The sequence below is a fragment of the Pelophylax lessonae genome (assembly GCF_965119305.1).
Source record: "Pelophylax lessonae genome assembly, chromosome: 2".
In the NCBI taxonomy this organism is placed as follows: Eukaryota; Metazoa; Chordata; class Amphibia; order Anura; family Ranidae; genus Pelophylax; species Pelophylax lessonae.
The window spans coordinates 739,319,122-739,333,514 of NC_138769.1; the positions used below are offsets into that span (position 1 = coordinate 739,319,122).

General features: G+C 49.2%; 1 protein-coding gene across 1 annotated transcript in view; it reads left to right on the forward strand.

The window, feature by feature from the left end:
- CLPB (ClpB family mitochondrial disaggregase) overlaps nucleotides 1-14,393 on the forward strand; it is a 229,011-nt gene that overhangs the window by 57,877 nt on the left and 156,741 nt on the right. The window contains exon 4 of the mRNA XM_082244581.1: nucleotides 6,459-6,562. Within this exon, the coding sequence (XP_082100707.1) occupies nucleotides 6,459-6,562 (104 nt within the window). The remainder of the gene's footprint in view (nucleotides 1-6,458; nucleotides 6,563-14,393) is intronic.

Here is a 14,393-nt window from a genome sequence, read left to right on the forward strand (position 1 = left end):
AGAATTGGTCACCCTCCTCCTACATCCTGTCTTTTCCCTTGCCTCGTGATCGCTCCCAGGCAACCCCCTGGTGTCCCTCCCATTCTCCTCCTCTGGGCATGCTGGGGTAATGTAGTCTGTCCCCAGGGAATTCACATGGGGCCTCCTGGCTTCGGGACTACATGTCCCAGAATTCTTGGCTCCTGCTGTCCTCCTCTAGGATTGGTCACCTTCCTCCTGCGTCTGGTCTTTTCCCTTGCCTCGTGGTCGCTCCCAGGCAACCCCCTGGTGTCTCTCCCATTCTCCTCCTCTGGGCATGCTGGGGTAATGTAGTCTGCCCCCAGGGAATTCACATGGGGCCATCTGGCTTTCTAACTACGCGTCCTAGAATTCTTTGCGCCTGCTTTCCTCTAAGATTAGTCACCCTCCTCCCGTGTCCGGTCTTTTCCCTTGCCTTATGGTTGCTCCCAGGCAACCCCCTGGTGTCCCTCCCATTCTCCTCCTCTGGGCATGCTGGGGTAATGTAGTCTGTCCCCAGGGAATTCACATGTGGCCGCCTGGCTTCGGGAGTACATGTCCCAGGATCCTTTGCTCCTGCTGTCCTCCTCTAGGATTGGTCACCTTCCTCCTGCGTCTGGTCTTTTCCCTTGCCTCGTGGTCGCTCCCAGGCAACCCCCTGGTGCCTCTCCCGTTCTCCTCCTCTGGGCATGCTGGGGTGTGTAGCCTACCCCCATGGAAATCACATGGGGCTGCCTGGCTTCGGGACTACATGTCCCAGAATCCTTTGCTCCTGCTGTCCTCCTCTAGGATTGGTCACCCTCCTGCGTCCAGTCTTTTCCCTTGCCTCGTGGTCGCTCCCAGGCAACCCCCTGGTGCCTCTCCCGTTCTCCTCCTCTGGGCATGCTGGGGTGTGTAGCCTACCACCATGGAAATCACATGGGGCTGCCTGGCTTCGGGACTACATGTCCCAGAATTCTTGGCTCCTGCTGTCCTCCTCTAGGACTCCTTCATCCAGTCTTTTCCCTTGCCTCATGGTCGCTCCCAGGCAACTCCCTGGTGTCTCTCCCATTCCAGAATTTTTTTCTCCTGCTGTCCTCCTCTAGGATTGGTCAATGAGGAAACTGGAGGGAGCAGAGTGGGCGGCTGACTGTATCAAGCAGCGCAGGGAGGAGAAGGAGGGGGAAGAAATACCCCCACAGCTCTCACAATCTCGGTGCTTTAATGCCAGCGGTGGCATGGCAGGATGTGCGGGGGGGTGTGGTGTCACCTGAATTGGCACCCGCTACAAGTATAATATCACAACCACAATGTCTCCTGCGCTTGGGAACATGTACGCTCCAGATGAGTGAGCCAAATATCCAACTTCGCTCTAGGTGGATTAGCAAGGTCTTGCTGCCCTCAAAGACTCGGGAGTCTAGAACACCGAAACCACAAGAACACCGGGTCCACCAACCCAGTGCTTTATCCAACAACCAAACATTTATCAACCACTTCTGGACCGGAAGGATTTTCCCCCTCAGTGACCAGGCCATGTTTTGCTATTCGGCACTGCGTTACTTTAACTGACAATTGTACGTTCTTGCGACGCTGTACCCAAATAAAATTGTCCTTTTTCCCCACAAATAGAGCTTTCTTTTGGTGGTATTTGATCACCTGTGCGATATTTTTTTTTTTATATTTTTTTTAATTTTTTTTGCGCTGTAAACAAAAAAAGAGCGACAATTCTGCAAAAAAAAAAAAAAAAACACAATATTTTTCACTTTCTGCTATAAAACATTCCCAATAAAAAAAAATTTAAAAATCACATTTTTTTTCATCATTTCAGGCCAATTTTGTTTTCTGCTACAAATTTGTGGTAAAAAAAAAATCCAAACAAGCGTATATTGATTGGTTTGCGCAAAAGTTATCGCGTCGACAACTAGGGGAAAGATTTATGTCTTTTTTATTTATTTATTAAATTTTTACTAGTAATGGCGGCGATCAGCAATTTTTAGCGGGACTGCGACATTGCGGCGGACAGATCGGACCTCTAACTGACATTTTTGATACTTATGGGGGGGGACCAGTGACATTACTACAGTAATCAGTGCTAAAAATATGCATTGTCACTGTACTAATGACACTGGCAGGGAAGGGGTTAACACCATGGGGCGATCAAGGGGTTAAATCTATTCTAATCTAATTAGGGGTTGTTTTCTAACTGTGAGGGGGATGGGCTTGCTGCATGAACACAGAGATCTGTGTTCCTAAATAAGAGGATCCCTGTGTTCATTACTGACAGAACAGCGATCTGCCCTGTTTACAACAACAGACCGCCGTTCTGTCTCCACGGGGAGCCATCGCGTGTGCCCGTTGGAGCCTCTGATTGGCTCCCCCTGTGGCCAATCGGTGCACGCCCCCTGCTAGGTACAGTTACGTTGTTTCGTGGGACAGAGCCAGCCTGCCAGAGTAAAACTATGATGGCTGGTCGGCAAGCGGTTAATGTCTAAACCGCTGGCAACAAAAGTGAGTACACCCCTAAGTGAAAATGTCCAAATTGGGCCCAAAGTGTCAATATTTTGTGTGGCCACCATTATTTTCCAGCACTGCCTTAACCCTCTTGGGCATGGAGTTCACCAGAGCTTCACAGGTTGCCACTGGAGTCCTCTTCCCCTCCTCCATGATGACATCACAGAGCTGGTGGATGTTAGAGACCTTGCGCTCCTCCACCTTCCGTTTGAGGATGCCCCACAGATGCTCAATAGGGTTTAGGTCTGGAGACATGCTTGGCCAGTCCATCACCTTTACCCTCAGCTTCTTTAGCAAGGCAGTGGTCGTCTTGGAGGTGTTTGGGGTCGTTATGTTGGCATACAGCCCTGCAGCCCAGTCTCCGAAGGGAGGGGATCATACTCTGCTTCAGTATGTCACAGTACATGTTGGCATTCATGGTTCCCTCAATGAACTGTAGCTCCCCAGTGTCGGCAGCACTCATGCAGCCCCAGACCATGACACTCCCACCACCATGCTTGACTGTAGGAAGACACACTTGTCTTTGTACTCCTCACCTGGTTGCCCCCACACACGCCTGACACCATCTGAACCAAATAAGTTTATCTTGGTCTCATCAGAGCACAGGAGATGGTTCCAGTATTCCATGTCCTTAGTCTGCTTGTCTTCAGCAAACTGTTTGCAGGCTTTCTTGTGCATCATCTTTAGAAGAGGCTTCCTTCTGGGACGACAGCCATGCAGACCAATTTGATGCAGTGTGCGGCGTATGGTCTGAGCACTGACAGGCTGACCCCCCCCCCCCACCCCTTCAACCTCTGCAGCAATGCTGGCAGCACTCTATTGGTCTATTTCCCAAAGACAACCTCTGGATATGACGCTGAGCACGTGCACTCAACTTCTTTGGTCGACCATGGCGAGGCCTGTTCTGAGTGGAACCTGTCCTGTTAAACCGCTGTATGGTCTTGGCCACCGTGCTGCAGCTCAGTTTCAGGGTCTTGGCAATCTTCTTATAGCCTAGGCCATCTTTATGTAGAGCAACAATTCTTTTTTCAGATCCTCAGAGAGTTCTTTGCCATGAGGTGCCATGTTGAACTTCCAGTGACCAGTATGAGAGAGTGAGAGCGATAACACCAAATTTAACACACCTGCTCCCCATTCACACCTGAGACCTTGTAACACTAACGAGTCACATGACACCGGGGAGAGAAAATGGCTGATTGGGCCCAATTTGTACATTGTCACTTAGGGGTGTACTCACTTTTGTTGCCAGCGGTTTAGACATTAATGGCTGTGTGTTGAGTTATTTTGAGGGGACAGCAAATTTACACTGTTATACAAGCTGTACACTCACTACTTTACATTGTAGCAAAGTGTCATTTCTTCAGTGTTGTCACATGAAAAGATAGAATAAAATATTTATAGAAATGTGAGGGGTGTACTTACTTTTGTGAGATAAAAAATAATAATTATATATATATATATATATATATATATATATATATATATATATATATATATATATACTCTAAATTCTACTGTATAAAAAGTGTATTGTATTTGTACAGCCCTTTTGCTGCAAAGGCAGCAGCTGGGTATATATATATATGCTGCGGCCAGTATGCTTTGCTTCACAGCCACAGCAAGAATTATAGGGCAGGACTACAGCACACCTCCCTCTTTGTTATGGAGAGGAGGAGGTGTTTTGTAGTCATGTCCTAGGATGACAATGTTTAACCTCCATAATCACAGTGAGTGTTGTCATCCTAGGACAGGACTACAGTACACTTCCCTCTTGGTATGGAGAGGAGGAGGTGTTCTGTAGTCCTGTCCTGAGGTGACAGTGTTTCCCCCCCATAGTCACAGTGAACATTGTCATCCTAGGACAGAACTACATTACACCTCCCTCTTATGGAGAGGAGGTGGTGTTCTGTAGTCCTGTTTTAGGGTGACAGTGTTTCCCCTCCATAGTCACAGTAAGCGTTGTCACCTGGGACAGGACTTAGGCACACCTCCCTCTTTGTTATGGAGAGGAGGAGGTGTTCTGCAGCGGTGTCACCAGCAGGGAAGGGGTTAATAGCAGCACTCCATCCCTGCCCCTGTAGGGTTAATCAGAGGTGGGCGTCGCCTAAAGCCAGTGGTCACGCCACGCCCCCCTGTGCCGCTCATTGGAAGGAATCTTGGTTGAGTGACCCCAGCTGCCTGAAAGGTGCTGCGGCCATCAAGCATCTCCTGTGCAGCTCATTGTGTCCCCTCTGCCATGAATGGATAATAGGGGGAAGGGATCAATAACCTCCGTCCCGGGGCTCTGACACCCGCTAACCGTCTCATTACCCCCCTCCCATTCATTCCAGGATGACCCTGCACCGGCTCTGCCCTGCACTGTCCAGGAGTCGCACCTGCAGAATATTCTTTTATTTCTCATTTGAAGTGAAATATCAGAGAGAAAAAATAATTATCGGAGTAAAGAGGGACCTTTATATCCGGGGTCTCCAAACTTTCCGGGGTCTGCAAACTTTCCAAACAAATGGCCAGTTTACTTTCCTTTTAGACTTCAAAATGGGTCAGGAGTTGGTGTGATTGGAGGGAATAGTGACCCATCATTGGTGTCAGTGGGATAAATAGTGACCCATCATTGGTGTCAGTGGGAGGAATAGTGTTCCATCATTGGTGTCAGTGGGAGGAATAGTGTCCCATCATTGGTGTCAGTGGGAGGAATAGTGCCCCATCATTGGTGTCAGTGGGAGGAATATTGCCCCATCATTGGTGTCAGTGGGAGGAATAGTGCCCCATCATTGGTGTCAGTGGGAGGAATAGTGTCCCATCATTGGTATCAGTGGGAGGAATAGTGCCCCATTATTGGTATCAGTGGGAGGAATAATGCCCATCATTGGTATCAGTGGGAGGAATATTGCCCCATCATTGGTATCAGTGGGAGGAATAGTGCCCCATCATTGGTATCAGTGGGAGGAATAGTGCCCCATCATTGGTGTCAGTGGGAGGAATAGTGCCCCATCATTGGTGTCAGTGGGAGGAATAGTGCCCCATCATTGGTGTCAGTGGGAGGAATAGTGCCCCATCATTGGTGTCAGTGGGAGGAATAGTGCCCCATCATTGGTGTCAGTGGGAGGAATAGTGTCCCATCATTGGTGTCAGTGGGAGGAATAGTGCCCCATCATTGGTATCAGTGGGAGGAATAGTGCCCCATCATTGGTATCAGTGGGAGGAATAGTGTCCCATCATTGGTGTCAGTGGGAGGAATAGTGTCCCATCATTGGTATCAGTGGGAGGAATAGTGTCCCATCATTGGTATCAGTGGGAGGAATAGTGCCCCTCATTGGTGTCAGTGGGAGGAATAGTGCCCCATCATTGGTGTCAGTGGGAGGAATAGTGTCCCATCATTGGTGTCAGTGGGAGGAATAGTGCCCCATCATTGGTGTCAGTGGAAGGAATAGTGTCCCATCATTGGTGTCAGTGGGAGGAATAGTGCCCCATCATTGGTGTCAGTGGGAGGAATAGTGCCCCATCATTGGTGTCAGTGGGAGGAATAGTGCCCCATCATTGGTGTCAGTGGGAGGAATAGTGCCCCATCATTGGTGTCAGTGGGAGGAATAGTGCCCCATCATTGGTGTCAGTGGGAGGAATAGTGCCCCATCATTGGTATCAGTGGGAGGAATAGTGCCCCATCATTAGTATCAGTGGGAGGAATAGTGCCCCATCATTAGTATCAGTGGGAGGAATAGTGTCCCATCATTGGTGTCAGTGGGAGGAATAGTGCCCCATCATTGGTGTCAGTGGGAGGAATAGTGCCCCATCATTGGTGTCAGTGGGAGGAATAGTGCCCCATCATTGGTGTCAGTGGGAGGAATAGTGCCCCATCATTGGTGTCAGTGGGAGGGCCAGGTAAAGACAAGCAAGGGGCCCCAGTTTGGAGATCTCTGGTTTATTCGATGTAGAAGGTTTTCCTGTCTCACTGTCCTGTTCTGTCCACACAGCATCGTCAAGTCCCTGCTGCAAGCTGGCGCAGACCCGAACCTCGGAGACGACTTTTCCAGCGTTTATGAGACGGCCAAGGAGAAGAAAATGCACTCGTTGGAAGGTACGCAGTCCTATGAATTCATATCTGATTGTCTGACCCAGAGCCTATCAGATCACAGGAGGCGGGGCCCCGGAGTGACTACAGAAAGTCGATTTCTGGTCTCTGTGTTGGAGAGCGCTCACATTTACAAACGCTCCCGCACTCGGATTGCATGCATGAACCCCTGATTAGCTGGGAGAGGCAGCCCCATAGAAAGCAATGGGAGGTTGCTGGCTCCCGCTGCTGACCGCAGCCACTCCTATGTAATCGCTTAGGTAGCAATCGCATGCAAGTAATCGGTTCCTGGATGCAGACTGCCTGCTGCGATTGGCTGCCGGAGCCAGCAAACTCCTATTGCTTTCTATGGGGCTGCCTCTCTCATCTAATCATGGGTTCATACATGTATTCTAAGTGCAGGTGTATTCACAAGGATGTTACTTCTTATTTGAGTTATTTGGTTAAATTGGACGGTCTTCATTTTTTTCAACCCATCGTATTCTTTGGCCTTCTTTACAATTGATGTTGGATGGTAAAGAAGACGCAATGGCTTCTCTGCACTGAGCTACTTGATTACGAGAGGTTCCCACAATCCCTGTGCTGAGTTCCTGGGTCTGTACACCTGCTGTGCCCATTATGAGGGGTTCCCACCATCCCTGTGCTGAGTTCCCGGGTCTGTACACCTGCTGTGCCCATTATGAGGGGTTCCCACCATCCCTGTGCTGAGTTCCCGGGTCTGTACACCTGCTGTGCCCATTATGAGGAGTTCCCACCATCCCTGTGCTGAGTTCCCGGGTCTGTACACCCGCTGTGCCCATTATGAGGGGTTCTATGTCCTGATGGGCAGTCGTGGCAGTGGCACCACCTTGTTGTTGGCAAGCCAGCCAACTTCAAGAAGCCCAGCCAAGAATAGGGGATTGATTGGAAGGGCTCCCCTGCTAACCTGATGGAGCCCGGGCCCAGTATTGGAGTGGAGGGCAGTCTTTGCAGTGGCACCACCTTGTTGTTGGCGAGCTGGCCAACTCCGAGAAGCCTTGCCAAGAATAAGCGAGCGACTTTAAGCGCCTCCTGCACACCCATGAGACCTAGGCTTGGTATTAGGAGTACTATGTGTACATCCTGGCTGGGACCTCCTTGCTGTTGGAGAGGCAGCCAATTCCAAGAAGCCCAGCCAAGAGTAGTGGAGAGATTTTAAGGGCCCCCCCCTGCTAACCTGATGAGGCCCGGGCCTGATATTGGAGTGAAATACAGTCTCTACGTCCTAATGGGCAGTCCTGGCAGTGGCACCGCCTTGTTTTTGGCAAGCTGGCCAACTCCGAGAAGCCCAGCCAAGAATAGGGGAGTAATTGGAAGGGCCCCCTTCTAACCTGATGAGACAAGGGGCCCAGTATTGGAGTAGAGTCTCTATGTTCTAATGAGTAGTCCTGGTCATGGCACCGCCTTGTTGTTGTTGAGCTGGCCAGTTCCAAGGAGTCCACCCAAGAATAGCAGAGTGATTGAAAGGGCCCCTCTGTTAACCCATGAGACCCAGGCTTGGTTTTGGGAGTACTATGTGTATGTCCTGGCATTGGCACCTCCTTGCTGTTGGAGAGGTGGCCAATTCCAAAAAGTCCAGCCAAGAATAGGGGAGCAAAAGGAAGGGGTCCCTCTGCTGACCTGATGGGGCCCAAGCTGGTATTGGAGTAGAGTAGAGTCTCTACGTCCTAATGGGTGAGCCGGCCAACTCTGAGATGCACAGCCAAGAACAGGGAATTGATTGGAAGAGCCCCTTGCTAACCGGATGGGACACGGGCTCGGTATTGGAGTGGAGTACAGTCTCTATGTCCTAAAAGGCACTGGCACTGCCTTGCTGTTGACGAGCCGGCCAACTCAGAGAAGTCCAGCCAAGAATAGGGGAGTTATTGGAAGGGCCCCTTCTAACCTGATGGGACAAGGGGCCCAGTATTGAAGTGGAGTACAGTCTCTACGTCCTAATGAGCAGTCCTGGTCCTGGCATCGTCTTGTTGTTGTTGAGCTGGCCGGTTCTAAGAAGTCCACCCAAGAATAGGGGAGTGATTAAAAGGGCCCCCAGTACTCCCAAAACCAAGCCTGGGTCTCATGGGTTAACAGAGGGGCCCTTTCAATCACTCCCCTATTCTTGGGTGGACTTCTTGGAATCGGCCAGCTCAACAACAACAAGGCGGTGCCACGACCAGGACTGCTCATTAGGACGTAGAGACTCCAATACTGGGCCCCTTGTCCCATCAGGTTAGAAGGGGGCCCTTCCAATCACTCCCCTATTTTTGGCTGGACTTTTTGGAGTTGGCCACCTCTCCAATAAGGATGATCGAACTTTTGAAAAGTTCGGTTCGGCCAGAACATCCGAACTTCCCGAAAGTTCGGCCCGGATTTCAGAACCCCATTGAAATCAATGGGACCCGAACTTCGGTAATCAAAAAACACCATTTTGAAGCCCCAAAACCCAATAAATGCCCCTAAAAAGTGCCTAGGGTTCTGGGTCATGCCCCATTAACTATTAATCACACAAAAAAAAGTTCTCAAAAATTGTAATTTTTGATAAAAAAGCCAATTATTGCAAAATTAAAAAAAAAAAAAAAAAATGCCCAGGTGTGTTTTTGCTGGCATTTTTTGGGGGGATTTGGAGGCAGGCAAAACATCAGAACTTGTGCACAGTACCACTATACACAAGTTCAGATGTTTTTCCTGACTGCAAAGAACCCAAAAAAATGCCTGCTATTAAACCGGCAAGGTGTTACAGCAGAGAAGCCATATTCCTGTGCTTAAAGTTTTCTAATACAAACAATCTTTTTTTTTTTCTGGTTCTGGACATGCTACAGAGCTGAAACTTCACATGTACACTTTTTAGACCCCTCAGATACTAAAAATCAAAAAATCTCTTTTATTAAACTACAATTTTTAAGAACTTCTTTTGTGTGATTTTGTGTCTGGGGGGTCTAAAAGGTGTACATGTGAAGTTTCAGCTCTGTAGCATGTCCAGAACCAGAAAAAAAAGGATTGTTTGTATTAGAAAACTTTGAGCACAGGAATATGGCTTCTCTGCTGTAACACCTTGCCGGTTTAATAGCAGGCATTTTTTTGGGTTCTTTGCAGTCAGAAAAAACATCTGAACTTGTGTATAGTGGTACTGTGCACACGTTCAGATGTTTTGCCTGCCTCCAAAACCCCCCAAAAAATGCCAGCAAAAACACACCTGGGCATTTTTTTTTTTTTTTTGACGCTAGCGTTTTTTTTTGGCATTTTTTGGGGTTCTTTTGAGGCAGGCAAAACATCTGAACATGTGTATAGGGGGTATATATAGGCATATATGTCTGAATATATACCCCTAGACATATATAGGTGTGATAGTAGCAGAAATATATTACTGTAAATGATTTCATTAGCGCAAGCATTTATTTCTGCTACTATCACACCTATATATGTCTAGGGGTATATATTCAGACCTATATGTCTATATATACCCCCTATACACATGTTCAGATGTCATGTCTGACATCAAACATGTCCTCAAAAAAGCACTGGCAGTGGCAGCCCCTGCAGCATAAAAAATGCTAGGCTGGTGAGAAGCCATATGGGTGTGCCGAAGCAACTCAGAGAAATGATCATTTCTCTATAGCGGTCACCCTGACATGGAAGGGTTTTGTCACCCTGCCATAGCAGTCACTGCCAGTTAACCCTACACTACACTACGGTCCCCTGACACTTAACACTTTCCCTACAGGAACTAAATTTTTGAAGCTAACTTAAGTGTAAAGGAGCACTCTAACTACACTAGATATCCCTTTCCTCACACTAATAAATGCTAAATGACACTTTTAAAGTAAAATTAACAGAACTGCTTCCACTCTCTTCCATGTCCAGTATAACAATGCTGGGAATATGGCGGGGGCGATCTTATATACTGGGGGGCGTATTCACTAATGATTGGTCTAGGGACCCCCTAGTCACTCCAATCACATTCCTAGCATTCTCCTGCCCCCTCAATTGGCTTTTGCTAATGGTTCTGGTCCAATCACAGGCTTTTAAAGCCCATTTCCTGAAGCATTGCATTTTGGGCGGTTCTGGTTGCCGAATTCCGAACTTTTTGGGCAAAAAGTTCTAAATTCGGCCGAACCTCGAACACCCAATGTTCGGGCCGAACCGATGGTGGACCCGAACCGTTCGATCATCCCTACTCTCCAACAGCAAGGAGGTGCCAATGCCAGGACATACAAAGTACTCCCAATACCAAGCCTGGGTCCCATGGGTTAACAATGTGTATGTCCTGGCATTGGCACCTCCTTGCTGTTGGAGAGGTGGCCAATTCCAAAAAGTCCAGCCAAGAATAGGGGAGCAAAAGGAAGGGTCCCTCTGCTGACCTGATGGGGCCCAAGCTGGTATTGGAGTAGAGTAGAGTCTCTACGTCCTAATGGGTGAGCCGGCCAACTCTCAGATGCACAGCCAAGAACTGGGAATTGATTGGAAGAGCCCCTTGCTAACCGGATGAGACCCGGGCTTGGTATTGGAGTGGAGTACAGTCTCTATGTCCTAATAGGCACTGGCACTGCCTTGCTGTTGGCGAGCCGGCCAACTCGGAGAAGTCCAGACAAGAATAGGGGAGTTATTGGAAGGGCCCCCCTGCTAACTAACCTGATGGGACCCGGCCCGGTATTGGAGTGGAGTACAGTCTCTATGTCTTAATAGGCAGTGGCACCATCTTGCTGTTGGCAAGGTGGCCAACTACGAGAAGTCCAGCCAAGAATACGGGAGTGATTGGAAGGGCCCCCCTGCTAACTGACCTGATGGGACCCGGCCCGGTATTGGAGTGGAGTACAGTCTCGATGTCCTAATGGGGAGCGGCACCGCCTTGCTGTTGGCAAGGTGGCCAACTACGAGAAGGCCAGCCAAGAATAGGGGAGTGATTGGAAGAGCTCCCCCACTCCTGACCTGATGGGCTCTTCCCTCATTGGTGACCCAGTCAATTAACAACATATTTCAGAAGTGACAGGTCTCCTTTACCAAAGAAAAAGGGTGCGTTATGGCTTTTCTCCAGCATGACTCCACCTTCCCATCCCCCGGTATCTCTTATGTCCTCCAGCGACTTCAAACATTGCGCATTACTCCATCTTAGAATCCAGCGAGCGAGAAGAAGGGGACGCAATACGGCAGCAAAGCGATATTTAATCTCCCTGTCAGGAGCACTTTGGCTCTTTGTAAATACGGCAATGAAGAAACACAAAGCGGTTATTATTATGTAAATGTGCGTCTGCCGCTTTTTTTTTTTTTTTTTTTTTTTTTTTATGACTTCGCGGCTTGTTTATTTCAGCGCGGAATAATTTCATTGTTGTCAAGCGCGGCAGGCATCTATCGCCGTCTATCTTTCAATCCCGGCTGGAGGATTTTTCAGCGGCCACGTTTCCCTCTTAATAAGTGCTCCGCTTCCCAAGTACAACAGTAACGACGTCTGCCGATACATCGTGTTTTTTTTTTTACTACTTTGTGTACGGCGGGCCTTGCAGTAGGCAGACTCCGCGGGCATTGTGCGCAGTTGGCTGTGGTCAGGTATTGGGTGAAGCCAGCCCACTGCTTACATCAGGGCTGAGGGCTCTTGGGAGGAGTACTGAGGCATGTTTTTGGGAAGCTATGTACAGCACCCTGGCAGCCCCTCCCACCAACCATGATCTGCCTGCATTGCATACAGAGGCACAGAGTCCCAGTGATGATATCACTGGGCCTAAAATCCCATTGACAGCTGAATGTAAACAAAAGAATTGCCTGCATAAAAAAAAAAATGGCGTGGGCCCCCCCCTCCCCGAATCCATACCAGACCCTTACCTAAGCATGCAGCCCGGCAGGCCAGGAAAGGTGGGGGATGAGTTTCTACGTCCTGATGGGCAGTCGTGGCAGTGGCACCGCCTTGTTGTTGGCCAGCCAGCCAACTTCAAGAAGCCCAGCCAAAAATAGAGGATTGATTGGAAGGGCTCCCCTGATGGGACCCGGGCCCTGTATTGGAGTGGAGGGCAATCCTGGCAGTGGCACCACCTTTTTGTCGGGGAGCTGGCCAACTCCGAGAAGCCTTGCCAAGAATAAGGGAGTGACTGGAAGCACCTTCTGCACACCCATGAGACCCAGGCTTGGTTTTGGGAGTACTATGTGTATGTCCTGGCATTGGCACCTCCTTGCTGTTGGAGAGGTGGCCAATTCCAAAAAGTTCAGCCAAGAATAGGGGAGCAAAAGGAAGGGTCCCTCTGCTGACCTGATGGGGCCCGAGCCTGTATTGGAGTAGAGTAGAGTCTCTACGTCCTAATGGGCATTCCTGGCAGTTGCGCCACCTTGTTGTTGGAGAGCTGGCCAACTCCGAGAAGCCTTGCCAAGAATAAGCAAGTGACTGGAGGCACCTCCTGCACACCCATGAGACCTAGGCTTGGTATTGGGAGTACTATGGGTACGTCCTTGCATTGGGACCTCTTTGCTGTTGGAGAAGCAGCCAATTCCAAGAAGCCCAGCCAAGAGTAGTGGAGTGGTTAGAAGGGCCTCCCTGCTAACCTGATGGGGCTCGAGCCCGGTATTGGAGTGGAGGGCAGTCCTGGCAGTGGCACCACATTGTTGTAGAGCTGGCCAACTCCGAGAGGCCTTGCCAAGAATAAGCGAGTGGCTGGAAGGACCTTCTGCACACCCATGAGACCTAGGCTTGGTATTGGGAGTACTATGTGTACATCCTTGCATTGGGACCTCTTTACTGTTGGAGAGGCAGCCAATTCCAAGAAGCCCAGCCAAAAGTAGCGGAGTGGTTAGAAGGGCCCCCCCCTGCTAACCTGATGGGGCCCGAGCCCGGTATTGGAGTGGAGGGCAGTCCTGGCAGTGGCCCCACTTTGTTGTAGAGCTGGCCAACTCAGAGAGGCCTTGCCAAGAATAAGCGAGTGGCTGGAAGGACCTTCTGCACACCCATGAGACCTAGGCTTGGTATTGGGAGTACTATGGGTACATCCTTGCATTGGGACCTCTTTGCTGTTGGAGAGGCAGCCAATTCCAAGAAGCCCAGCCAAGAATAGTGGACTTGTTAGAAGGGCCCCCCCTGCTAACCTGATGGGACCCAAGACCGGTATTGGAGTGGAATACAGTTTCTATGTCCTAATGGGCAGTCCTGTGTGTGGACCCCCCCCCCCAACCATATCAGGCTACCCCCCCCCCCCCAAAACACCTTGGCTTCTTCCCCAGAACCCTGGGCGGTGGTTGTGGGGGTGCAGGGTGCTCATCGGAAGTCTGTCAGCTCCCCTCTATGTGAATTAGTATGGGGTACATAAAAAAAAAAGAAAAAAGTTCCAGGTAAAAAAAAAAACACGCACACACAGTTTTTGACAAGTCCTTCATTCATAAAATAAAAAAAAATTTAAAAAAGCAAAACGCATCACAAATGCAACACTTGCGATTTTGGTGCGGGTCCATTGCAGTCTATTACACGTAAATCGCAATCCGCTGCGGGGGAAAAAAAATTTCAGCCTCAAACTACTAGATGTTTATAAATGTCCTGATATTTAAGGGGTTAAAAAAAAAAAACCTCAGGACTGCTGCTACCATAAAAACCGCACCTCGAAAAACGATTGGCAGATCCAGATTTAGAAGTTCAATGCCATTCTTGACTTTTCCTGTAACATCTGAGCTTAGCTCCACCCCTCCTGCAACTTAAGATGATTGAGGCTGCCTATTGGACGAAATAATCAATAGAGAGGAAAGGAGGGACCGGACCATGTTTAAGGCTAGGTTCACATTGAACATGCATTTTGTTTTGTTTATCCCCCCCCCCCCCCATGACGTCCTCGGAGTGTCAGCGCCGGAAGCATTCATAGTTATTGACGCT